Source organism: Stegodyphus dumicola, chromosome 4, assembly GCF_044657685.1.
Source record: "Stegodyphus dumicola isolate Sdum_Otavi_A_Nest chromosome 4, ASM4465768v1".
Lineage (NCBI taxonomy): Eukaryota > Metazoa > Arthropoda > Arachnida > Araneae > Eresidae > Stegodyphus > Stegodyphus dumicola.
The window spans coordinates 5,477,657-5,504,323 of record NC_140771.1 but is presented as its reverse complement, the minus strand read 5'-3'; the positions used below and the strand labels follow the sequence as shown (position 1 = coordinate 5,504,323).

General features: G+C 31.3%; 1 protein-coding gene across 4 annotated transcripts in view; it reads right to left on the bottom strand.

Annotated features, from left to right (window-relative positions):
• Positions 1–26,667, bottom strand: part of LOC146997469 (rho GTPase-activating protein 39-like) — a 256,069-nt gene that overhangs the window by 23,933 nt on the left and 205,469 nt on the right. For 3 of the 4 annotated variants that reach the window (XM_085814492.1, XM_085814494.1, XM_085814493.1), the window contains 9 exons: positions 17,008–17,146; positions 16,194–16,289; positions 15,037–15,129; positions 12,467–12,684; positions 9,492–10,375; positions 6,292–6,531; positions 6,089–6,165; positions 5,801–5,908; positions 3,295–3,447 (listed from right to left, as the gene is read on the bottom strand). In XM_085814492.1, the coding sequence (XP_085670618.1) occupies positions 3,295–3,447; positions 5,801–5,908; positions 6,089–6,165; positions 6,292–6,531; positions 9,492–10,375; positions 12,467–12,684; positions 15,037–15,129; positions 16,194–16,289; positions 17,008–17,146 (2,008 nt within the window). The remainder of the gene's footprint in view (positions 1–3,294; positions 3,448–5,800; positions 5,909–6,088; positions 6,166–6,291; positions 6,532–9,491; positions 10,376–12,466; positions 12,685–15,036; positions 15,130–16,193; positions 16,290–17,007; positions 17,147–26,667) is intronic. The other variant, XM_085814495.1, reaches the window with a different exon arrangement.

Sequence of the window (26,667 nt, the reverse complement as noted above, 5' to 3'; positions counted from 1 at the left end):
CAACCTATCATTCTACTGCATTAATTGCTTGTAAATGATATTTCTGGCACAGAATTTCTAGCATTTATCACTTGTGAAAAAGATTTAAAATGAAGTTTATATTTATTATTTACATTACTTTTCCTTTGGAGTATAAAACTGGCAATGTGGTAGCATATCAAATGCTACCACATTGCATTGTGAATGCACAGGTGTCTCTCACCTGTGCATTCACATTACTTCAAAATTTTATTTTTGTTCATTTTCATTAGTTTACTTCCCTCAATTTTCAGATTAAGTGTAAAGGAATTCAGAAGTAAAAAATAAAGGAGATAAAAATTAACATGAAATGGAGTTTAATTTCCCAAACTTGAGAAGTAAACAGTTACAGCATTTTTGCATGTTTAGAGCAGAAGCAACATGGACTATGAAATCTTTAGAAAAATTCAGCCATGTGGCAAAGAACAATGTACAAATACCTTACTAATTAAAGCGATATTATAACATTAAATAAATAAAATAACTAATAAATAAAATCTAAAACATTTTGTGTGTTACCTTTATTTATTAAATATCATGTTCTTTGCACTTAAACCATAAAATTCAGTTCAACAGCAATATCGCAAAATAATTTTAAAATAAGCATATCTTTAGAATTTCTGATACACAGTCTTGCATGCTAGAGATAAAAATGTTCCCCCACCCCTTACAGTGCTGCCATTGCTCGCCTTGAAATCGTTGAGTATGTTAATCAAAAATTCGTTAAAGTTTTAAAAAATATGAAATAGATAATAAAACAAATTCCAAATTAGGGTTTCCAGATGCCCATATTCGGTAGAGGATTGCGTGATTCAAAATTTGATGGGTCTAGGTACCATTGTTTTATCACAATGCGAGAAGCATATTTACATTTATGCAGATTCATCATTATTTAATTTCTTTAAATATAACACAGGGCTCTAATATTTAGTGGCAATAATTTGAAAAGTGGAACAATGAAAAATGCCAAAACAAAATTAATAGCCCTTCTGGGACAACACCCTTTGGACTAATAAAGGATAATTTATAAGTTTTCAGAATAACATACAAATTCAAATAAATACTGTTCATTAAGAAAATTATTTTTTAATGAAAGTTACTTATGTTGAAATTAAATGAAAAACAATAGAACAAGGTTCCACTAAATTAAAATATAGTTAATATGATTTTATGTAAAGTAATAAATCTTAAAACACAAGTTTAACTATATACTTTCATAAATGCTAGAGACTTTAAATATTTACTATGTTCTATGCACAGCAGCAGTGGTTCACAAACCTATCTGATTTGAAGCACCTGTATTGCATCAGAATTTTTCAGTGTTCAAAGACAAAATGTAGTCCTATCTAAAAGCTACAGTGTAGTATACTGTATAATTCAGTTGGTTAAATTAAAAAATAAATAAATCACTTAGTTCAAATTTAGAAACATTTTATATAAAAAGTACTAAATAAGTATATATAGTGAACAATTATAAATAAAACTCTTATTTTAAATTCAGAAACATTTCATATAAAAATATGCTAAATAAGTATATATTATGAACACTTAGATCATTTAATTGTACATTAAAACAATTCAGATAAAGTGAAATTTAAAAATAAAAAAAAAGTAAGCTGAAATTAACAATAGGTGGGGGAATGGCATTTACAAGATTTTAATTTCATTAATTCAATAAAAAAAATATTCATTCATTGCTGGGAAAAATTTTCTTCAGTAAAGGCTAAAAATTAAAAACTAGAAAATTCAATAATCTAATGAGAGACAGCAATGTGGTAAAAATCTAAGAGTCTCAATGTGTAAGTGGGAGAGTACTTCTCCTCGCAGCTTTATTTATTAAGTGATACTCTTCTAATTTACAATCATTAGTAAATACTCAAAACAGTCTATAATTAACATTTACACTGACTTCCACAATTCTGTTAATGAGAACAGTAATACATTTCTCTCCTTTATATAATTCATTATGAGAGCAGAGTTTTCGAAAAGTTTTATCAAATTTGGGTATTTATTAGATACATGTGTATTTATTAGATGTTTGTGTATTTATTACATGAATATTTATTAAATGCAACAGTGATTAATTTGATCAAACACAGTTGTGCCAGCTACTGAATTCTATTTTTAGTTATTCTACATGTATTACTTTAATAGAATAATTACATAAGACGTTTAATTTCTATCTAAGTTCTGAAATAAATGTATAATCAAAGTTTAATACATTATGCACTTAGTCGCTCATTCTCTTCTTTCAACAGTGCTTCTCTAAATTATATGCATGAGATATATCTACATAGAGAGCGAAGTGTTGACGCAGCTCTACTTACTATATTACAGGAAATATTAATGCTGCTGAAACTAGACTACAATATGCAAAAACTGTTAAATTATGGAAAATCTTTGCTAAACCTTATTTAAAACAGTTCTGCTTACTGATATTTAATCAAAATGTCACTTGTTTTCAAGTAAGGTGAGTGCACAATGAAATGCAATTCTTCTTTTCTTCACAACCTTTGAAATTGCTTTTTGAAAAAATGAATTTTTGAAATTACTTCAAATCACTAATGCGAACAGATACTTTTACCGTATTGGCTTCATCCATCACAGTAGGTCACTAATCTTTTTAATTATTACATCCATATGTCTTGCTCCTTAAATTCGATAATAGTTTGCTCCTAGTGCCAGGTTATTATCCGAAACACAAGCAAAGGCACATACTATACATAAATAACATCAAATGTTTTCAAATCCAGATAAAAAAAAAATACAGGGTGTCCACAAAGTCCTTGACACATTTACACTATTATTGGGAGCAACCTGAAAGAGAAGTAATATAAATTTTTGTTCTGTTACTATGCAATATCAAAATTTCTTCCAAACAATTTTAATATTTACACGATGAAAAGATTTAGAAATCCAAAAATATCCTAACATAACAAGAATTTGAAGCAAGATAGCCCAAAAGCAAATGTGTGGGATGCTGCATGACAAAATTTTAGGATAGTTCTTCTTCAGTGAACAAACATTAATAGCCAGAATTTACCCTGATACATAATTAATTTCATTTGCCTATACTAGGAGGACTATTGACCAGAAGCCTTTCTGTCACATATTCAGGTTGTGATCTCATGTTACTTATCACAAAAACTTTGAACCCTGCTTAACAAAGTGTAATCAATATCTTAGGTATAAGTTGTTCTACTTCCAAACAATAGGCTTTCAAAGTTGTTCAGCGACTTTGTGGATTTTGTCTATATTATTAAATTTAAAAAATACCTTAGACCAAGACAGCATATCTTGTATTGTAAACTTTTTCCTAAAGATTCCCTTCTTGTGCCGGTTTAAATTATCTTGTGCGTATTTTTCAATATCGCTTTCAGATGGCTGCTTTCTTTCTTTTCCCATATTGTTACCATCACCAGAGGAAGCCTATAAAAAACAGTGCATTTACTGAAGCATAAATACATTGCATAATATTCAAATTATAAAAAAATGACTGTTAAAAATACTATGAAGGTTATGACATTTCCTATACTGAAACTACCTAATATTCATTTAGAATTTACTAAATGATGATAGAAAAAATTTTCAAAGCACGATCATTATATTTCTTCTATATTTCCTCTGCGGCACTAGAAATGCATTACATTTAATTTACAAGACCAACTTTGTTCATCATATACAACATTTACTATTTTTGTATTAAATAAGTTATAAAAATGTAATTAATCAGGATTAGTCATGCTTGAGGATCAAATAGCATGTATTTCAATTACTGCAGATGAAATCCAGTTATTAGCGCTGTCTCTTCAAATGAAGCCATCTCATTAAGTATGCAATTAAATTGCATCCATATTGATTTAAAATGCATATTAATTAAACTGCATCCTTAAGATTAGGCATAAAAATAATTCACATTATTATTCCAGCACATGTTTTATCACCTCAAATCCTGAGGCTTATTAAACATCATATACAAATCATGACGTTTATTAAAATTATGGGTTCAACACACAAGATTAATATTATGCTATGAGATACTTCACATGGCATGCAAACGTGACAAAAAGTACTTCTGTAAAAAAATCGTTGAAGAGATTATGATGATATGACACCTAAAAATTACGCATTAAAAATTAATTTTATGAATTAAGAAGGCATAACAAAAATGAACATTAATGCACAACACATAATAAATATGAAATATTTCCAGATGACAGTACCAAATACTTTTCCTTTTAAGTAGGCACAGTTATGTATACACTAGAATGACAGAAAAAATTATGTACTAGTCATCTGGCATGAAGGTGTAGAAGTATAAAAATTCTATGGGGAATGGCACAGATTCAAACAGTAGTGCTGAAGTATTCTGTAGCAATGAACACTCTATTTCTTGCAGACTAATCCATAATTTTGCAAGAGACAGAAGTGTAGAATTTCTGCAAAAACATGATGCATGACATGAAATTTGAAGGCATGCCATGAAATTTGACTTAATGTCCATCACAATGTTTCTTTAATCATCATTTAGCATTTCTGGGATTTCTGGCAGCACACTGTCATCTCAGAAGAGGTCAACTTAATTAGAGTGAACGCAGAGTATGAATGAATATAATTCATAAGAAAGGATGAAGATATGGCATTCACCTGACAGCGAAACTTGCAGATGTACTAGAAGTCCCACTGAATGGTCAATGTACGCTACTCACAACACCATGAACAATATGCAGCCTAGCATTCTTGTGATGAAAAGTGGCTTCTGGGACCTTTGTAAACAGCTGGCTCCATGACCAAATCACATGCTGAGCAGTCAGTGTGCCAAGAAGAAAGGCTAAATACATCACCCACACAATTATTCGAGAAGCAGGCCAGTTTAAAAATCTTTTCCTGAAGGTCTGCTGATGGCAGTGACAATGTGATCAATTTATAATTGCTTCCAAGATAAAAGCAACACTCATCATTGAAGAACAGAGTTTCCCATACTAGCCTTTACTGCTAAATGGATGTGCACCATGAAATCGTTAAGACTTGGGTTCAATGGGATACCTGTCACCCCCATATAGTTTGCAAGCACCTTTGTTTGCCTTGTGTAGGTACTGATAGACTTTCTAAGCTTAGTATTTGACACTCAGATTTACTTGCAGTAAAAAATAAGGATCCCTATGTGCCATATTTCTAATCTGTCTTTACTTTAGAGCAGAGGTCTGCCTTTATACAACTAATTGGTCTCATCCAAGATTGCTGTTATTCTCACAAACCCTGGGATATAAAATTGAGAACAGTGTTGACATTCTTGGCCTAAATGAACAGAAATTTGGTACAGTTCAACATGTCTGAGTTCAAGCATTCTGTCCCTCTCATCTAATAGGTAAGGGTTCATTGACGAACTAGAGGGATTACAATACCAAACTACAGGACTTAATCTAATCTGTCATATGCATAAAAACTGCATTCATTTGACCGTTTAAACCATTTAAGCCTCTCCCACATGTCACTAACTGAAGATAGGCTTTAAAATTTTCATCATCTGTGTACCTTACCTATACAAACAGTCACTGTAATTTGCATAACCTTGTGAATTTTTCTTCTTGGTGTTTCAATTTCAGTGTCAAGCAGTACATTCTACCCAACCATGTAACTTAAATGGAGCTTAAAAATCGCTCTGAATAATAAAATTGTAATTCCATGAGCAATTAAAATAAAAAATATCTGCCAATATACTACATTTAGTTAAAAAATAGCATTATAAAAGAAATTATTGGTCAAAATCAGCAAAAGTTACTTGTCTTTGCAATGCTGTCAGAGAATCCACACCAATATTTGCATCAGAAGTTGCCAACATGGAGAGGGGGCGAGGACTCTGCCCATGGAGCATGTCAGGCTGGAAAGACTAGAACAATCAAAATGCTTGAATCACCATACACTTTGCACACAATAATACCACGAATTCTATCAACAACTTATAATGCAAATAGCAGGATTTACCACACTGTCTTCATGCTAGTGTAAAGCAGCATATTAATTTCATAAAATATTTACATTAATAATTACACACAAAATTAAATCATACCTGAGACTTTTCAATTGAAGGAGAATGACTAGGAACTAAATTAGTATTTTTTCGTCTCAACGATGAATGCCGTGTACCTACAGATTCAAGAACACAAATAATGTAAACATGCAGTAAAATAACTGGATTAACTAATATTTAATTGAATTTTCTAAAATAGTGAAGAAAAATAATAAAAGTCTTTTAAACTAAAAGAAACATACTAGATAAATGACTAGCATCAGTTTCTTCAAAATTTGGAGATGGTATGCAGTATACTTCTTCATCATCTTCATCATCTAAATAACGGGTATCATCTAAATACTCTTGAGATGATGAATCCTGATGACTCATTGCTTCATCATCAGCAAAGTCATCTTCTTCTTCACGATGTCCATCTGAATCATCATCACTTTGAGAGAGAGAATCTGGATCATCACCGATGAAATCATCAAACTGATAACCTATACATTTAAAATAAATTAGTAAATATCACATACTGTTTAAAAATAATCAAAATCTTTACATTTCTCAGTGCCATACATTTTAATTCTTTTGTAGTAAAATCAACCAAACACCCATCCATTTGAACATCAGGTAGTTTGATCATCCATATTTAATTCTCCCACTCTGCCATTTTAATAAATGGCTCACTAGTTTTCTGTGTTTGTTGAATGAGTTGTCAACGATTATTGTGTCACTGCCCATGTTATTGTGTCACTGTGTATTGCCTTACCTCAAAGGATCTTTCTATGGCTTCTGTATAATATTCAGTGCTTCTGTTTTTGCTGCTATTCTGAATTCTAGCTTTACTACTAATGACATCCATTGTTACAGTCCACCTAAGGGACTAAGCCAAAAAGTGGTAACACATAACAAAGAATATAATGAAAAATTAATTTGATATTTTCTGGCAGTTCTGCTTCTTAGAGAGTAGAACTTTCTTTCAAATCCATGAAGTTGGACATTTCAAGTGTTTAGGAGGAATACTGTCTGAGAGTGGCCAATGTAAATGTAATATCATCCAATGCAAAGAGTTTCATGAAGCTGGAACCACAGAATATCAGGCCATAACTGAATTTGAAAACGATATATTTTTGGCATGTACTTAGTATTTTGTTACAGTATGATAATCTTCTGCTTCTACTTCACATTCAAGCAAAAAGAACAGTTTTTCCTAATGCTTTATAATAATATTTTTAATACATTAATCATTGCCTGGATTAAAAAAACTGAATTATGATGTACAGCTACAAAAGGCAATGGAGAGGTTACATTTACTGCTTTGCTGTATGATCCTTTTACAGACCTAATACAACACTTCAATGGCAAAAAAGATCTTTTTAATATCTTAAATGAACTGACTACTCTTTGCTTCTAAAATTTTTAGATTCATTCATTCATAACTTTAACTGCTTTGTTGCATGATCTTTTTATAGTCTTAATACACTGCTTTAATGGCAAAAAAAGATCCTTTTAATATCTTTGCTTCTAAAATTTTTAGATTCATTCATATCTTTAAAACTGCTTTGTTGCATAACTTTTTACAGTCCTAATTTACAGTCTTTTTAATATCTTAAATGACTGACTATTCTTTGCTTCTAAAATTTTTTGATTCATTCATTCATACATAAAGTAGTGTTTGTTAAAAAGGTGCCTACAAAGACTCTGATTATGTAGGGCATAGGCACAATTGTTAAAATTTTTGCATCAGTAGTTACTATAAGAAAACAGCATTATTTACATACATTCATCTACAACACTGCTCATATACTCAAAATCATTACCATCATCATCATTATTGCGATATATTTTATTATATATTATATTAAAGTTTATTCAAAATTTCTCATAGCAAGAATACAATATTGCTTCAGGACATTTAGAAAAATTAACATGTTGAGCACCACGTCAGCCATCTGTGGCTGACAATAGACTTTCTGTTTAGGCCACATCGACTGCCGCTAGCTGACAGCGTGTAACATGATATATAACTATAACATTTACACTGTTTTATGGAATTACAGAAAATTTATTTAAAATTTACATAATTTTGATTCATTACAGGACTAATGGATTTCATTGGAACATGGTAAACATAAAAACATAACATGTTGAATGAATGCCTATAGGAATCACATTCCAAACATAAACTATCTTCTACTGTGATAAGAATCACTGGCCCTACAATACCAGTGCTTTTAAGCGGCGCATGTGGCCTGAACGGAATTGCCTAAGAAATATGCGTGGCGCTCAATGTGTTAAGAATGTATTGGGATTTGGAACATGGGGATTTATGTAACATATTAACATAACTTGCTTTATGTTAATATATTACATTTTCACAAGTATATGGTTTATACAAAAATATTTATGTAAATAAGTTAAGACATTAAAAACATTATTTTTATTAAAGAAAGTAAAATCATAGCTGAATAAGTATGACATGATTAAACATGCAGATCTATGTCATAAACACTCAACAGAACAAATCTAAAATCAATGGTAAATACTTAACAGACATACTATAATTCAAATGGCAATTCCCATTAGCAACACCGAGTACAGAAATACTGCATTTTAACCCCCCCCCCAAGAACATATATCCAAATTAATAGAAAAGGCTTAGGGGATGAGATAGTACATAAAAAGGCTATGGGTAACATTAAAGAGAAAAGTGCTTTTTGAACATTAATAGTTATGTCATTTAAAATCAGCTTTAAAAATTTATTTAAAATTTACACGTATAAAATTATATTAACTAAAAAAGATGTAAATAAATTTTACAGTGTTGTTTACAGTATTGTCACTGACAAAAGTTACATATTAATTCTGTAACTATTTTAACTTTGTACGTCTAAATAAAATATATTACAAATAATATTTTCCACGAGCGAAGAAAAGGATTAATTCCCTTAAAAGCCCATTATAATACAAGCATAATATCCTACTCTGATACTGCAGCAGAATTTTGATAGCTCAGACTTTGATTAATTTAAAACATAGCTATGTCAAACCAATTATGTAAAATTCAAAATTAACTTTTATGAATAATCAAATTTTCTACTAATCAAAATCTTTTTCTGCTCATTTTAGTTTGGATTTATTGAAGAGTGATGGTATTAATAGATTTCAATGATACTATAATAACAATATTTTATAATTACTACTCTATTCAAGTGGTGAAAAAGTGTAAAAAGGTGTTTGTGTAAAAATTTTGTGTAAAAAGGTTTTGCACTATTTAAGAAAATCTTATAACATTTTCTAATATCTAATTTCACATTTATATTAAATCTTACCTGTGTTATTATTTGGCAGAGGAAGGTTTTTCTTTTATGGATAGTTTTGAAAAGGAAATGTTTTAATGACTAAATTTGAAAAATCACTTTTTTACATTAGGATTCCAAAAGGAAAATAAACCAACCTGAATGTTCATTTAAAAACTGCAAAAGATCGTCTTGAGTGCCCAACAGAGCTGTGTAGAAAGGAGTTGGCTGCTCATTCTGTCTAAATGAATTATTTGCATTGACTTTTGGTTCATGAGCTATTGCACCAGCATTATAATAAGAGCTACACATTTCTCTACTGTCTTGAGTATGTTGCAACTTTGTTTTTATTGGTTCTTTTTCATATGAGGGAAGTTTATTTCCCATTTGAAGCTGTCTTAAACTAGGTGATGTTGCAGACTCAGATACACTTTTCTGCTGACTATCCAAGGACATTAGACTACTTTGAGATACAAAACTACTATCCAAACCTCGTGCAGAATCTAATGATTGTGGTGAGCTATCACTTGAACCATGTGGGACATCACTAAATGCAAACAGACTGCCATCTTCTCCTCGAATCACCTGAACTTCACGATTTGGCACTATAGGTGGACTCTGAGGACTAGATGTGCTGGAATCAGATGTGCTTCGTGACCACTGGCGCCTGATATTTGAAGGAGTACTTGAAAGGCAACTATCCCTCAAGTTATCTGTTTGAGGAAAGGCAGAAAAAAAATTTGTCTTTGGTGATAAATCTTCACTGCGATACTTTCGATGTGGTTGGGGTTTTTGAGCTTCACTGACTTTGGATATTGCTGTGCGTGCCACATTCCCTTGATCATCAATACTGTGGTGTTTCCATGAAGTGCTGGTGGTGCCCCGTTCATGATCTAATGACTTATGCCGCCTGCTACATTCAAGTTGTTTTTGATTTAACCGATGATCATACACCATACCATTTTGCTCTGGACTGTAATCATGAGTCTTTTGAGAGAAACTTGAACTCATACTGTCAGATGAACAACAAGAATCATGCTTCCTATTTATTGAAAAAAAAAATACATAATTAAATTACACACTATCAAAATAAATTTCACTAACAAGAATAAAATTAATTAAAATATTACATATTTCAATAAAACACTACAAATTTCAATCTCCTTCCTTGCGCTTTCCAAACAATTTAGAGCACTGACAGTTTCTATAAATAAGTTGTCTAATTATCAACAACCTGTTTTAACCATTAGTTATATCAAAAATGAGATATATTATTCTCATCAGATCTATTTAGAAGGCATCACGAGAAATCATTTTAGGTTCAAAAGACCTTTCCAAAACATAGTGTAATAACTGTTTGAAGCAATGTTTAAATTTTCTTTATATGCAATATATTTAACATTCTTAATTATGGTAAAACATATAGCAATTCCAAAAGTTCATAAGCATGTTTCTTAAACAATTTTATATTCACAAGAAGCTTCTGATATTATCTTTTCATGCACACATATGAAAAAAATCCGATGTGTACACCACATGACTTCTTTGTGCAAAATATTAAATTATATGCATTTTTTCTTGCATTTCATTTAAGCTTATTGAATTGAATTAAATCTACTTCGTCGATAGTGCATAAACCAAATAGAATATATGCACTCTTTAAAATTTACCATATTCGTTTACCATAGCGACACTCTGGCTTTAGGTTCATTTAACAACATTATATTTCGTTCATCTTATAACTCAGAATAACATTTGAAGAATTATCTAATCGTTGCTAGATGTTCTATTCAAATACTACAATAAAGCTAAAACGATGTATAAAAGAAATTAAGCAAACAAAACAAAAGAGTTCAATTAATTCAGTTCTCGCTTCGCGACAAGGCAAAATTACATAAAAACTCAAAATATCTATATTAACAATTACGAAGTAAATTTTAAAAACTTATTTCCTCGAAAAAATTCCAGAAAGGATTAAGCATGATTTAATTCGCAATAATAAATGAAGGCGTTATCTTTGTTTTGCGAAGCTACCTCTCTAGATTGGCAACAAATCTACTATTCTGCTGTTTCAAATGTAAACAAATATGTCGGCCATGTTATTTAAAAATTAGGCTTAACCACACTTAAACAGCTTTTAAATTGTTGATAATTGTACAAATATTGCTTGCAGGTTTACTAAAGGCATAAACATCTTAACCGGAAGATAAGAACAACATAATTCAATCATTTTTAAAGCAAAAAATGCACAATTTACAAACATATAAGAGTAAAGAAACTAAGATCACTGAGCCGGTTAACAGAGTGGATATATATATATATATATACATATATTTATATATGTTTGGTGTGGCCAATTGCAATCAAAATACGAGATGCACATCTACATGTTACAACAGTCCTATATACAAAAGTTTAACATTCTGAGGTTACTCGGTTTGATTTACGCGAGATACCTACGTATGTACAGATGCCACGAAAAATTCTCTTTAGAATTGATTTAAAGCAGGTTTATAATTTTTTGGAGGAAAAATGTCTTATTCTGTCCTTACGTACAGATGTCACGAAAAACATCATTAAATTGCATTCGCAGTCAAAATGGATATTTTTGTTGAAATATGCTGCCTGAAACTTTTCGCGATTACAATACTTCCTTTTTACTTCATACAAGGAAGTAAAAAGCGATACATACAACTTCTTATATTAGACATAATTTAGGAAGAAAAACAAAAGTATGAATTTTATCTGCCTAGAGACAACTCAGTCTTAATTGAATATATTAAATAATTAATAATTTGCTTAACATAAATTAAAATGAAATATGAAACACACTTAAAAATCTTAAACACAATAGGAAATAAAAAGCATTCTTGGAAAGAATACACAGCATGCTTTATTTTAAAATACAACACAATGTTCTTAAATGTCAAAACTAGGAGCTCAGAATTATAATAATCTTATTTATCTGAATTAATACATGGTAATTAACAAAATACTATCCACCAATTCCTTTTACAATGCAAACACCTTTTTATTTAAACGTATTTTAATAGGTACAATAATTTTCAAATACTTATTATAAACATTACAAAGCAAAGTACAAATACTCCCAAATAATAAGATAATAATATACCTATGACCAGCATGTGCTGCAGGAGTAACTGGAGATGGTTGTAGGCGACCGTAATCATTGGAGCGTCCTGAAAATGAATTTGTTGTTTGTGTCACGAACTGCCCATCCCTCTTTATTTCTGTTATTGACGTATCTTCAGTGTATGATGGACTCCGAGATGTATACAGAACACCAGATGGACTTGAAGCATGCCTATGATGATGATGTTTATGGTGGTGCTGGGGAAAGAAAATAATATTAAAAAAATCCACTGATATTAATTTATAATTATTTACTCAAAATATTTGAAAATTTGGAAAAGAAAATCTATCACAAAAAACTTACTTCAAAATGTATTATACAATTAATATTAATACTCATAAATAAATAAATAAAATCAACACAAGTACCATTATTGAAATTTAAAAAAAAAAAAAAAAGAGAGAGAAAGAGAAGGAAAGAAAGAAATTTCTTTTATTATTAAAAACATATATGCAACATGCACAGTGTTAAGACATTTTTTTTAATGAAAGGCAATTATCGAATTTTCAATTCTTTTCACTTTCAGCAAATTTGATAGAATGCATACACAGATTAAGCACAATAAAGCAACATAACTGCCGAAACATGCATACCTGATAGACAGACAGACAAACATTTTCTTGTGTTTGCCCCTGTTCTGTGAAGGGTGAAAAATCAAGCTGAGTTGCAAAGCAAAAGTATATAGAAATGAGAAATTAAGAAAGAGAGAAAATTTCGTATTTCAGAGGAGAGTAAAAAGGAACTTAATACATTTTATACATGTTCAAAGACCAGGAAGAAAAAAATGGGACAAAATAAAATTCTAATAAATGGCCCATTAAGTAATAGAGAAAGCGGGGAAAGGGCCTATAGAAAAAAAAAGGAAGTTTAAAATTTCCAAAAAACAATAGTGTCCATGAATATAGCCAAAGTAGAGGAAGCTGTGTTCATTTACAATAAAAAGTGTCTCCGAGGTGAGTGTAGTGAGTTTTGTAAAACTGAATAAATGTGATGATTGGGACAGGAGCAAAAATACAAAGAAAATTTCTGATCAGGAATGTGGCACTGCAAACAGAACTGGTGTATCTGAACAACTTTTAAGGGCCAGCAGTACCTAGAAGAGAATGTAATAAGCTAAGAAGACATCTTCCAGCAAACGGAAGCAAGAGCATGCAGGCAAAACAAAATAAAAACTCCCAACTGCAAGAATAATGCATGGTGCAGAAGTGGGAAGACAGAAAATTTAGTAGCGCAGACAGCAGATATAGTAAGAGGCAATTAAAATGAGAAACTAGGTAACAGATGGCAGATAAAGTAAGCAAGCAAATACACCCATTTATATACTTACATGTATATTAAATACACAAATAGAACAAATGTACCACGGCACACATAATTAAGAATATTTAATGACTTTAACCAAACATTTGAATATTTTCTGTACAGTGTCTAGCATTAAAACGGAGAAGTTTCAAATAGAAACTAAGATGACGCTGTGCAAAAACTGCCTTTAGAGGGCGTAAAATAGAGAAGTGCCTGAGACACAGAAGAGCGAAAATTAATGTTTTAGCGATGTGTTGATTCCCAGCATAGAGCTGGATGTAAATGTGCAAATAATTAATTTGTTTGAGCCGTTCTGATCAGTAAAGCTATGTCACCAGCTAACACAGCAATATCAACCTATATGGGATAGGCCTAAAGTTGGGAGCCTCTTTGACTATTACCATAATTTTTTCAAAAGTAAATGCTAATGAACAAAGCATTTTACAAAGAAGCCATTAATTAATGATGATGCTTTAAATTTATACTAAAATAAAACAATAATATATGTGAAACGGAATGGCAAGTTAAAACAGAGAACTTGGAAAAACAGAGATTAAGCTATCTAAAGCTCATCTGAATTCTTATCCACATTGATATTATATATTTCCATGTGGTACCCACCATTGTCTCTAGATGGCTCAAAGTAATGAATTAATTCTTGGAGACTTTTCAGCATCTTAAATATTATTTTCTGAATTACATTGTTAATATGCTTCTAAAGTCCTGCTACATAATTAATACATCTAAAAGGATACATCACAGAGATAATGAAAATCCACCTCTCCTCCAAATGGTTTTTGTTATATCAGGTGAATGCATTCCAAATAATTATGTTGTGACACAACTAAGCTAGCAAACAGGAAAATATCTTATACAATAATTAGATATAGTATTGTTTGATAGATGTTCATACATTCTGTTAAAAAACTGCAAGAATAGTCCCATTTGCAAGAGACATATTTCTGAAGTAGTGTTCTACCACGTCAAGTTACACTAAACTGACACAAGGAAAAACTACTCACTTTTAAATATAAAAATTTCAATAACATATTCAAATGCCAAAATAACATTAAAAAATATATATATATATATAAAAGGGAGTCCCATTAAAAGCTCCTTTTGAGACATTTTGCATATCAGTAGCTATAAGTGTTTTTACACGGTTTAATTCCCTCAAAGGGAAGCAAGTTATTATTTTCAACATGAAAAATACATATTAACAGCAAAAGTAAAACATTAAAACTTACTCGACAGCTATCCCTGGGTGATGCAGTGGGGCTTGTTTGTGTTGATATAGTACACATGAGTGGTTTTGAAATACGAATATAACCATCGGCTCCCTATAAAAATGAGAAATTGAAAAATCAGATTTGACTCAACAGTATAGTATATAAATGATTACAGAAATGCTGTGAAAGAAGATTCTAATTAATAATACTGGCTTTGAAGGCAGGTCACCCGCCTTAATTTTAGGACTTGAATTCAAAAATGACATTGAAACTATAATGCACCAACATATCACTTTTTCACTAATTTGATTTTTTAAACACACATGAAGTACGTTAGTACTTGCTTAATGCAATTACCATGAAAATTTTAATTAATTGTAGAGAAACCTTATGAACAAAATTAAATACATGTCAAATAGATTAAAAACTTATTACTAACTTTTTAAATTATAAATTTTTAAAGACTAATGCAGGAAAAAAGTTTTACAGTAATGAAAACAAATACATCTCAAAGAAAATTATAAAAGTCTGAAATCACTTTTTCCTATTTCCATAAAACATAATTATTATGAATAGATGTTTTATAGAAACCTTAAAATACTTCCTATTCTTTTTGATTAGTATGTCTTATGTTTCATATGTGAATAAAAAGGAAGATTTATGAATAGATACACCAATAATGTAATAAAAAATACAGCCAAAGAAAAGAAAATTTCTTCAGTCTAGCTCTAGAAACATCATCAAGAATATGTTAGCAAAAAGAAAATGTTTCTACCACTACATCCCATCAGATTGGTTTCATGAAATTTCTGAAGACAATGCAAAAAGTTATAAATGTTAATTACTACCTCATCCTAGAAAATTTTAAAATGAACTACAATAAAACTGTAGACAGTGTTGGAGGGAATAAGATAACTGTCAGATTTAGCCTATCAAAAAATTAAATAATAAAAGAATGAATTTAAAAAAAAATCAAAATTGTTCATAAACTTAAAAACTGCAGGCCTACTATATTAATCACAAAAACTGTAAAGGAAATCAATTATTTTATGAAAATATTCTAAAAGATACTTATAACATAATTATGGCCAATTTTTTAAAATATTGGTTAAGTCAGATAAGAATTAATTTGCATGTTAGATAATATATTTATCATATAAAAGCGATAAACTTACAATTCCTCTATTTGATGTTTGAGTGGACACTGACTCCTTTTTAACACTGATCCTGTTATCTTCATTATCTCTCACTTCTGTATTTTGCTTTAAAGTCTACAGTATAGAAAAATATTAAATAATTTATTTTCATGTTTACATATATATATATATTCAAAATAAAGTAATTAAAAGTAAATTAAAAAGCTCATGACTTGCGCTAAAGCTGCAAAGTAATAAACCAATAATTCAAAATAATTTATAATAAGAAAACTTTGCATATACCATCTCCAAGGAAAACAAATTCAATTAAAACCATGAATGAAATAAAAACAGGAGATTGAAATTACCATTTAAAATACTAATTTAAATTCTGACTAATATTTTTTTCATTTATGGTTTTAATTGAATTTGTGTCACTTGGAGATGGTATACGAAAATTTTTCTTATTATAAATTATATATACACACATGTATATTCATTCCAAGGTCTCCATTCGAACTTCAAGGGAGCACTATGGCATGCATAGCACTGCACTTCATTACCTTACAGACAGATGGTGCCACGACACAGTGGCAGCTAAGCCAAAGCCGTTACAGGTGAAAAGACTTATTTAAAGTGCATCATATTTGATTCATTGTTCACATAGATAGAAGATATTAATTTTAACATGTTATTTAAGATTAACCTATTTTATTCATATACACAAGCTTATAGACAATTAACTACACTACACATTAGAGCACACTCATTTTCATTACTGCACTCTTTTATTTAAGAAAGTGTTAAAAGATATTTGTTAATTTTTTATTACTGACATAAAAACATTGCATACCCAAAGTTTAGCCAATGGAATGATATCACAATTTTGAGGTTTATGCCACTCGGTTCTTTGGCTAGTTGCATTATAGTAATAAAACCGCGAGTTCACATGATCGAAGAGCTCCCACCACTGGTTTTTATCCATCTTCTTCCTGTAGAGGGAGAGAATTTGAACAATCAAAATAAAATAATTTTCTTACAAAATGTATAATATTGGGAACAAAACTTAGATATCTAAAATTATTATACTCAATTTCAGAGGAAATAAAAAAAATTTCCCAAATACCCATTTTCATACAGAATTATATTACTTATTTCAAATGATACTAATAAGTTGTGTAATTTTTTATACTAATTAAAAGTCTTCATGCTGAAAAACAACATAAATGGAGAAAGTGGTTGAACTTATAATAAAATTGTAAACAGACAATGTTAAAAACATGAAAATTATAAATATTCTATAAAATGGTAAGATTTAAAACAGACCCAACAGGTTTTGTGAAGCCTGCAAAATATCATCAGAGTTTCTGCTTTATTCCAAACTTATTGTTTTTCTTTCATGCTTACTTTGCAATTAGTGCTGTTTCCTTTTGCAGAAGCTCAAGCCTACCAGTTTCTGCTTTATTCCAAACTTATTGTTTTTCTTTCACGCTTACTTTGCAATTAGTGCTGTTTCCTTTTGCAGAAGCTCAAGCCTACCAGCGGACAAGAAAAGGAGTCACTAAACACTGGTAGTTCGGCCCATGTTTGAATCGCCACGAACGGGCTGGTTGTATGACAGTTTTCATGTTTCCCCATGAATACGAAATATAAATATGAAAGTCTGCTTTTTCAGTCTTGTCTCTTTCAAAATGTGAATACTTCTAGATCTATGTATGATTTATGAAAAATTCTTTTTAAAATATTGTGGACACCACATCACTTCCTTGTACAGCCTATTAAATTACTCGTATATGCATTTTTTCCAGCACTTCATTTAAACTTATTTCCTCAAATTTTTATTAGAGATATAGTTCTCATTTAATTAATTTAGTTCTAAATTTGCAGCAGGGCAAAAATACATAAAAACTCAAAAAACATTTTTATTAAAATTTGTATAGTATAGAAAAAACAACAAATATAGTTTAAAACAGTTAAAAAACAATTTTTATAATTAAAATTTCTGGGCAAAAACAAGCAATTCAGCCAACGAGCAGAAAGACAGTTTTTTTCGGTGCACAAAACAAAACTCAAAGTTTACTTTAGTCCCATACGGCAAAAACACATTGAAGCTGGTGCACAAACTGACTTAATTCACTATTCTACTAAGGTTTGGTTTATTTCATTATGGCAAAGCAATCAAGGGCTACTGGCCTAACAGAACAGATGCCATCATGTAGGACTTTCTAGGTAAACTGGCTTGTATACCTGCTACACATGGGGAAACCCACGTATTCAACAACTTTACCGCTCAGTCACTGGTGACACTATTCTACAATAAGTTTGAAATGTAAACAAATGGCAGTCTTGTTAGGCTAAGCACCATTTTTAAATTGTTGATAATTCTACAACTACTGCATACAAATAACTTAAGGCATAAAAACCTCAACTGAAAGATAAGAACAACATTATCTAATCACTTTTAAAGCAAAACATGCACATTTTACCAAAATATAAGATTAAAAAAACTGAGCTTACGAAGTCACATAATATACTTTGGTGGGGCCGATTGCTACACAAAAGAGAGATGGTGCACAACTACATGTCATAGCTGTCTCATATACACAATTGCAACGTTCTAAGGCTGCTCGTTTTCAAGCTATGCGAGATGTGTACATACATACAGACATTGCGAAGAAATCTCTTCTGAACCCATTTTAAATCCATGTTACAATCCGTTCCAATATGTACAAGGAAGTAAAAATGAATTGCATGGTAAATGTTGTGTTTCAATTAAGATGAAAATTTGGAAAGTCAGTTATACATGTTCATTCACGGACACAACTATTCTAGCACATATATTATAACGTGCAAATATCAGTACAAACAATTTACAAAAAATGAGTGATCAGAAAAGATGGGGGAAAATCTGTTATTATTTTGAATACCTAAATGTGTGAATAAATGTGCTTTGGTACATTTCAGTTCTTTAAACCAAGGTTTCTTAAACTTTTTTTCTGTCATGACCCCTTTTTATCACTCAGATTTTTTAGTGACCTCTAGGACCCCATAATATTTACAAAAATTTTGTAGGATCCCATAAGTATTGCGCAAATCCGACACACGCACGAGTGAAACTGTCAATTTTTTCACTTGTACTGTAATATACTATTGCAGATTTAGGTCCTCAACTTTAATTTCTAATTTTAAGACATAGAACAGTGTGAAAATTTTAAATACGTAACAGACGAAATGACAGCGTCACGTGCAAAGCAAAGAAAATTAACGTTTATATTATAAAAAGAATGCGTTGAAACTTTTTCGTTTTTTTCTTTGTCTTTATCACTGTTGTACTGTCTTGTTTTTATCTATTTTCAGATACATTGTGTAAAAATATTTGGTAATTGTAAAATTATTATAATAAGTTAAAGAAATATCAAAACTGCTTTTTTCAAACTGAATTTCAAACTGAAATTTTGGCTAAATATATTTGTTTATAAACAGGAGTAAAGTCACCAAACAAGGTAAAAAAAGATTATAAAAATTAAAGTAGATTACTGATGTATAATTAAAGGTAATGAGAAAGAGAAAGGGGGAGGAATTTGAAAACTTTCAGGTTTTATATTACACCCAAAGGGGCTTTTTTTTTAACATTTTGTGTGTTACCTTTATTTATTAAATATCATGTTCTTCGCACTTAAAATTTAGTTCAAGAGCAATATCCTATAATAGTTTTAAATTCCGCATATCTAAACAAGAGTCTCGTGCGCTAGAGATAAAAATGTTTTTTCTGTACACGTTGCCATTGCTCGCTTTGAAATCCTTGAGTTTGTTACTCAAAAATTCATTAAAGTTTTAAAAAGTATGAAATTGATAATAAAACAAATTGCAAATTTCTAATTTGAACTTCCAGATGTCCATATTCGCAGGAGGATTATGTCAATCAAAATTGGATGGCTGTGGGTACCGTTGTTTTATCAAAATGCGAGAAACATACACACATTTATGCAGATTCTTCATTATTTAATTTCTTCAAATATAATACAGGGCGATAATAGTATATGGTGGCAACAGTTTGAAAAGTGAAACGGACAGTCAGAGTGCTTCGACGCAAAATAAAAAAAAAAAATAATAAAAAAAAAGTCCCTCAGGAACAAAGCCCATTTGGACTAAACAAGAAGAAGAAAAAACCTGAAAGGTTTCAGACTTTAACGGGACTCATCGAGAGCTCGCACTCTACCCAGTCTGCTGTTACACTCACACCTACTCCACCCCTTTTTTTTTTCTTTTTAGCTTTATTATTTATTAACCAACATTCTCTTCTCTTTACACCATAAAATTCAACAGCAATATTACAAAGATTTTAAAAGCAGCATACGTTTAGAATTTCCTATGCAGCGTTAAGTGTTGGCATACATTTTTTTTCTCCCCAGCACCCTCCCCTAGTCTTTCCTCAGCTCATCATTATTAATGTTCAGTTTTCTTGCTAAGTTTTTTTTTTTTTTTTTTTGCAAAACTCTTTTTGGTCCTTTTACTATTAACATTTTGTACATTTATTTTATTTATTAAACATCACTTTCTTGGTGCCCACGTCGCATAAAATTCGATTCAACAGCAAAATCGCAAAATACTTAAAAACAGGAATAACTGAAAGAATTTCCGATAAACAGTCGCGCGCTGGAGATAATTCCCTTCCCCTTCCTTTCTTTCTCTGTACAGTGTTTCTATTGCTTGCTTTGAAATCAAAGAGTTTGTTAACCAAAAATTCGTTTTACAAGTTTGTTTAAAAGTTTTTACAAAATATGACATAGACAATAAAACAAATTCGAAATTTGGGCCTCTAGATGTCTATGTTCGAGTGGAGAACAGCATTACTCAAAATTGGATGGCTCTAAAAAATAAATTAATTAAAAAAAAAAAAAAAAAACTGAAATCTTTCAGATTTTATATAACGCCTAAAACGGCATTTTTTAACGCATTGTTCCCTTTGGAATTGAGTTTGTTAATTAAAAATTTGTTATGTTTTACAAAATTTGAAATCTATAACAAAACAAATTCGAAATTAAAAGTTCGGGCTTCCAAGTGCCCATGTTCGGTTGCAGAACTACGTTATTCAAACTCTGATGGCTCTAGATACCCTTGTTTTTTCACAATGCGAGAAACATTCATGCAGATTTAAGAGAGAAAAAAAAAAAAAAAAAAAGTCAAATTCACTCTAGCACAGATTTTAAATAACTCCATCAATTTCGTTAACAAATTTTTGCCCTTTCCTAAGTAAAATGCTGTGAAAGTGAAAGTACCTATTCATATGTTTTAGTTGCATTTATATTAAATTCGTTAAATTCTGCTGCTATTTTGAAGTGCATTTTCTTCTCATCGCTTAAAGTTATCATTCGGTTAATGCTATCACAACAGTTGTGGACAAATGTGATCCAATTAAGGGGCGCCAACTATCATCTCTTGGTGATGAGTACTAATCTATTTTGTATCATTCTAACTTTAACTGCATGCATATAAGTACTTCACTCGTTTAGTTCTAAAACATAAACTATATCCAAATTCATGCACAGTAAAGGCACCTACAGAGAAATCGATACCACTCTACGTTCTCCACATTTCATTAATAAGCTGATGAAAACTAAACAGTTTTAGACTCTTCACGTTCAAAAGTATTCCGATCCAAACACAATAAAAGCAACAGAACCCTCCCCCCCCCCTGCATTATGCAGCCTCCGAAGGGTGTTCCACTCTTTTCTAGGATGATGTTGAAAAATGACATCTCGGAGAGGTGGTGGGTGTGACGGACGTCAAATGAAGGACGTCGCAGAAGCAGTTCAGGCAACTTTTAAGTGCCTCTACTCACAGCTGTTCCATCTTTTAAGCTTCAAAAAGAACTTCCCTAATACCTCCGCCAGAAGACAGGTTAAATAAGCTGGTAATTTTTTATTCTCTTTGCTCTTTGCCGCTTAGAGGCAAAATACTCACGGAACTTAAAAATTATCCTACAGGAAGTTTCAGAGAACAATAAAAGCCTCTCCTCTCATTTGATATCAGACTAAAAATTTTGTAAAGAAATCCTTCTGTTACATTCCTAAGAACGTGAATTTGGCAGCAACATAAATTTTACGAGAGATGTCGAATTTCGGAATAAGTCCTATTCTTCGGCGATGCCGCGGAGATCCAACAGTGACTGCACAGGTAAAACCCACCCCAAAACATTTCAAGCTGTTTTTATTCGGGCCCTTTGAAGCTTCATTTCAAGTTGTTTTAGATCAAACTTCACAGCGATTTCCTTTTGCAGATGGTTTTTGTTGGATCGGTTTCCTGAAATTCGATCATCATTTTCACCGGGAAATTGATTGAATATCCGGCTACCGGAAACTTTCAATTTCATAACAGTTTAGAAATTTGAATTTGGAATATCTGCTCCAAGTTTCATGCATTTATTTCCATATCCAAAAAATCTTTTTCTCTTAGCGATTAAAAAAACTCGAATTTAATTATTGGATTAACGGGACCCTATCGAACAGTGCGAAATCCGCATATAAAACTACGAGGATGTGTGGTCAATCTATAAAAACAAATCCTCATAGAAATGAAATGTATGAAAGATGATAAATTATTAATTAAATAATCTCCTGAAAAAATTTGTACTTTTTTAAAGATTTCCTCTCTATTAACATGAATTCTTTTGAAGATAAATAATAACCCATTTAATTTTCAAGATCTTTGAATTAGATTAATTAAATTCTAAGGTTAAATTTCCTAACTATCTAAACTGCCAATTAAAAAGGTATAAAATCACAATTTTGCCTATATTATGAATAAGTAATAATTACGCAAAACTTTAGCATTTTAATTCTTATATTACTATTATTAGAATATGTAAAATCAAACTACTTTTTACAGTTTTGGTTTAGTTAATTCTGAGGAAAGAACGAAGCTTGCAGGAAAAATTTTTATAAATTCAAAATTAATTTCAAAATAGAAACCAGACCAAAATGTCGCCACTTTTGGCGATTTCTCGCCAAAGCCTTTTACCTTAAAGCTAAACAGGCTTGTCCTTGCAATCCTCGCCCACCAGCCACCACCACGGGCTGGCTGCATGGGAGTTTTCGTGGTTTTCCCCATGTCTAACATGTAGACGAGGCTGTTACCCTTAGAAAGTCCTCCACGAATCCCTCCCTTTAGGCAGACAGCCCTAGTGTAATCTCAATAAAACCAAACCAAACCTTGTAATCTTATTTTTCTTACAAAGTCGTCTCTTCAGACTTTTCATGCTACATTATACGAAAAGATTACACAATTTTACATTTAATTTCACTAAAATTATGTGTACATATACAAAATCTGTAACAGCATCTAAAATGAAATGGCTAACATTCCTATAAAAATACTGAAGAACATAATTTTTTGCAAAGAAACGGATTTTATTTCCTTTCTCAAACTACAGCGAAGAACCATTACTAACAGGGATAATAACGTGACTCAGCATTAGGCAATTTAAAACGGCAATTTTAAATAACAATAAAATTAAGATCTTAGGAAGAAGCAGCGATCTAACTAAATCTTTACTAATTGTTATACATAATATACATACATAATATTAGCTATATATTATACGTACATTATGTTAGCTTCAAAATTAATTCAAAGATTCAAAAGATTTAGTTTTTCAAGACCGATACACAAAGACTTCTTTTTGATTCATTTTAGTCATACAGCCTTCCGTAATCATTACGAGAGTGTGCCATCTCTTCTTGGAGAGGAAGGCCGGATAATTCTACTGAATCATGGATAAGAAAAATGGCACTGGTCATAGATAATACAGGGCGATGGTCAATGCCACTGGTCATAGACACTTGGTATCTATGGCGACAGTACGACATGCTTCGTTCACCGCATCTAAATATAGATCGAAATGCCTCGATGGATGACATCCGAGGAACTCTTATTCCTCTTCTCTTGCACCAAGTACAAAAACAGGCTCTCAAACGTCAACAAGACAATTTACGAGCGTTTTACCCAGGATATGAAGCCTGATCCACCGTTGTGAGAGTTTACCAAGCCGATAATGCGCCAAAAATGCACATTACATAAGTAATTTTAAATTAAACATATAAGGTATTTCCTCCGCCTTCTTAACATGCCTTCGTAGTGTAGTGGTCCACACGCTGGGCGCGTATCTAGAGGTCCGCGGTTCGATTCCCGGCGAGAACGTTGCTCGTTTTTCAAGATCTCCTGCTTCCAAATAACCTAATGTCTCCACAAACTTTCTACCTACGTATCATTTGTTTAAATAATTACTAATTTCAAATAAAAGGCATTTAATGAAAAATAAATTTCTCAATAGTTAATGAACACTGCACTCTAAGGTGTGTGTGTGTGTGTGTGTGTGTATGTATGCATGTAATAATAAAATTCCATAGTCAAGAATACACTTAAAATTCTAACTCTATGTTCTTTTCATTTTTTAATGGCGACGGTCTCTTATTTGAAAGTACGTGGAATTAAATCTACAGCCCCGTAGTCAAGTTGTTTTTCCCGCCTTTTCTACGCGTCAGTTATAGAATGTTCTGGAGATATTTAAAGCAAACTGGAATGGCTGACGTCATTTCTTAGAAGCTCCGCCTTTCCAGAGGCTATAAAAGGACTCGCAAAGGAATATCGGGGTCTTTTCTTTAATGTAACGATGCAGTAAACTTCATACAAAAAGTTATTGGGTAATTTTTCTTATTTACTCCGGAGATCTGATTTTTTGTAACTGCTATATTTCTCCTGAATAATAATAAATGGATCCTGTTTTTTAAACTTGTTGTCTGATAATTTTAGCTACGACTACATCTAATGATTCTTCACTAATCTATTTATTCCGGACAAAAGCTGGTACATCACATGCATGTTAGTGAATTGAACAAAGAATCATCCAAAGCAGCGACATGGTATTCTGAACAATTATTTGTTTAAAATGCTGCCTATTACTTTCAAGAAAAATAGAAAATATTTTCTGGTTCACTTCCACAACAGGCACGAGAAAAACGACACTCGATCTTTACATACAGAGAGACTGAACTCCATCAGATATGTGCCCTCTTGTCTACAATATACTCAACCCCAACGACGGATGTCAGTTAAAATACACACCAGAAGAACAGCGCATTGTAAGTTTATATCTGCTGTCCGCGGAATCGTCAGCATTCCTCCTGTCTAAACCTCTAGAGTAACATAAATTACAGAAGGAAAAAAAAAAATTGCAACACGAAACATAATCCCGGGTCACTTTATTTCTGTGGCTCGTTTCATTTCTGCGGTAGGGTTTTCCCGTCCCCACCTTTAATCTCATTTTGAACTCGTGCCTCCAAGCTCATTTTTCAAATGCTAGAAGAGCGTTTCACTGTTTCTTTTATTTCGAAACGCACTCTCTTTTGCTTAGCGTTAAATATTTTAAAGTTTTGTGTATACTTTTCAGTCCCTTTATCCATAAGGAATGTTTTTATTCTAAAAACGTATAAAAAAAATCCAGATGCTTCACTTGTAGAGACATTAGGTATTTGTTGGAATCAGGAAAAATGAAAAATGAGGAACGCCCTCGCCGGGAATCGAACCACGAACCTCTGGAATACGCGCCCAGCATGCAGACTACTACACTACGAAGGCATGCTAAGAAGGCTGGAGAAATACCTTGCTTACCTTATAAGAAAGAACATGAAAACGTTTAAAACTGACAACATTACGGTACAATTTTCAGAAATTGTAATTACTCACAAACAGAATCTGATTCAAACAACCAGCATTCTTCGAAAGGCTATCGAAGCTTATTTTCCTGATTTTTATACGGAAAAGAAAAGGCTCGAGGTGATTTATACAGTGATTGTGCATCCACTAAACTTCGTCTCCATAAGTTCGGGCCTTGTGGGCCTAGGCAATAATCAAGCACTGATTAGAAATATTAAACGAAGCTCTGACATAAATTTCCAAATTGCAAACTAAATTTCTTTCAACTGAAACTGTATGTAGAGTATAAACTTTAGATGCATGAAACTCTTTTCTGGTAATGTGGGAATCCAGTAAACTATTTAAACTTGTTTATTTTTAGAATTAAATGCTCATTAATGGTTTATACACACTACGTACATTAAAGTACTGCTGATTCTGTCCTGTAGTGAGACACTGTAGTTTAGTGAATTGATAATAATTATTATTTTTATAATTACTAAAGATAACTGTTATACATTTTAAGTATCGTTGATTAGTAAGCAGATACAAACTGAACTGAAAAACAACTTAATGAAGTTATGGAATTGCAACCTATATAACTAAATTTAAAGCACCTTATATAACTAAATTTTCTTTTTAGAATAAGCAGCTTACATAGACTTTTGTGAAAATTTACTAAACATAAACTAAAAATTTCAGCTTAATTTCAGGAAATTATACATAATAATTCATGAATCAAGAATTTCAATGAATAATTAACCCTTTGTTGCAACATGTCCGCTCTAGTAGACAAAAGTTTAAATTTGTTTATTCTTCT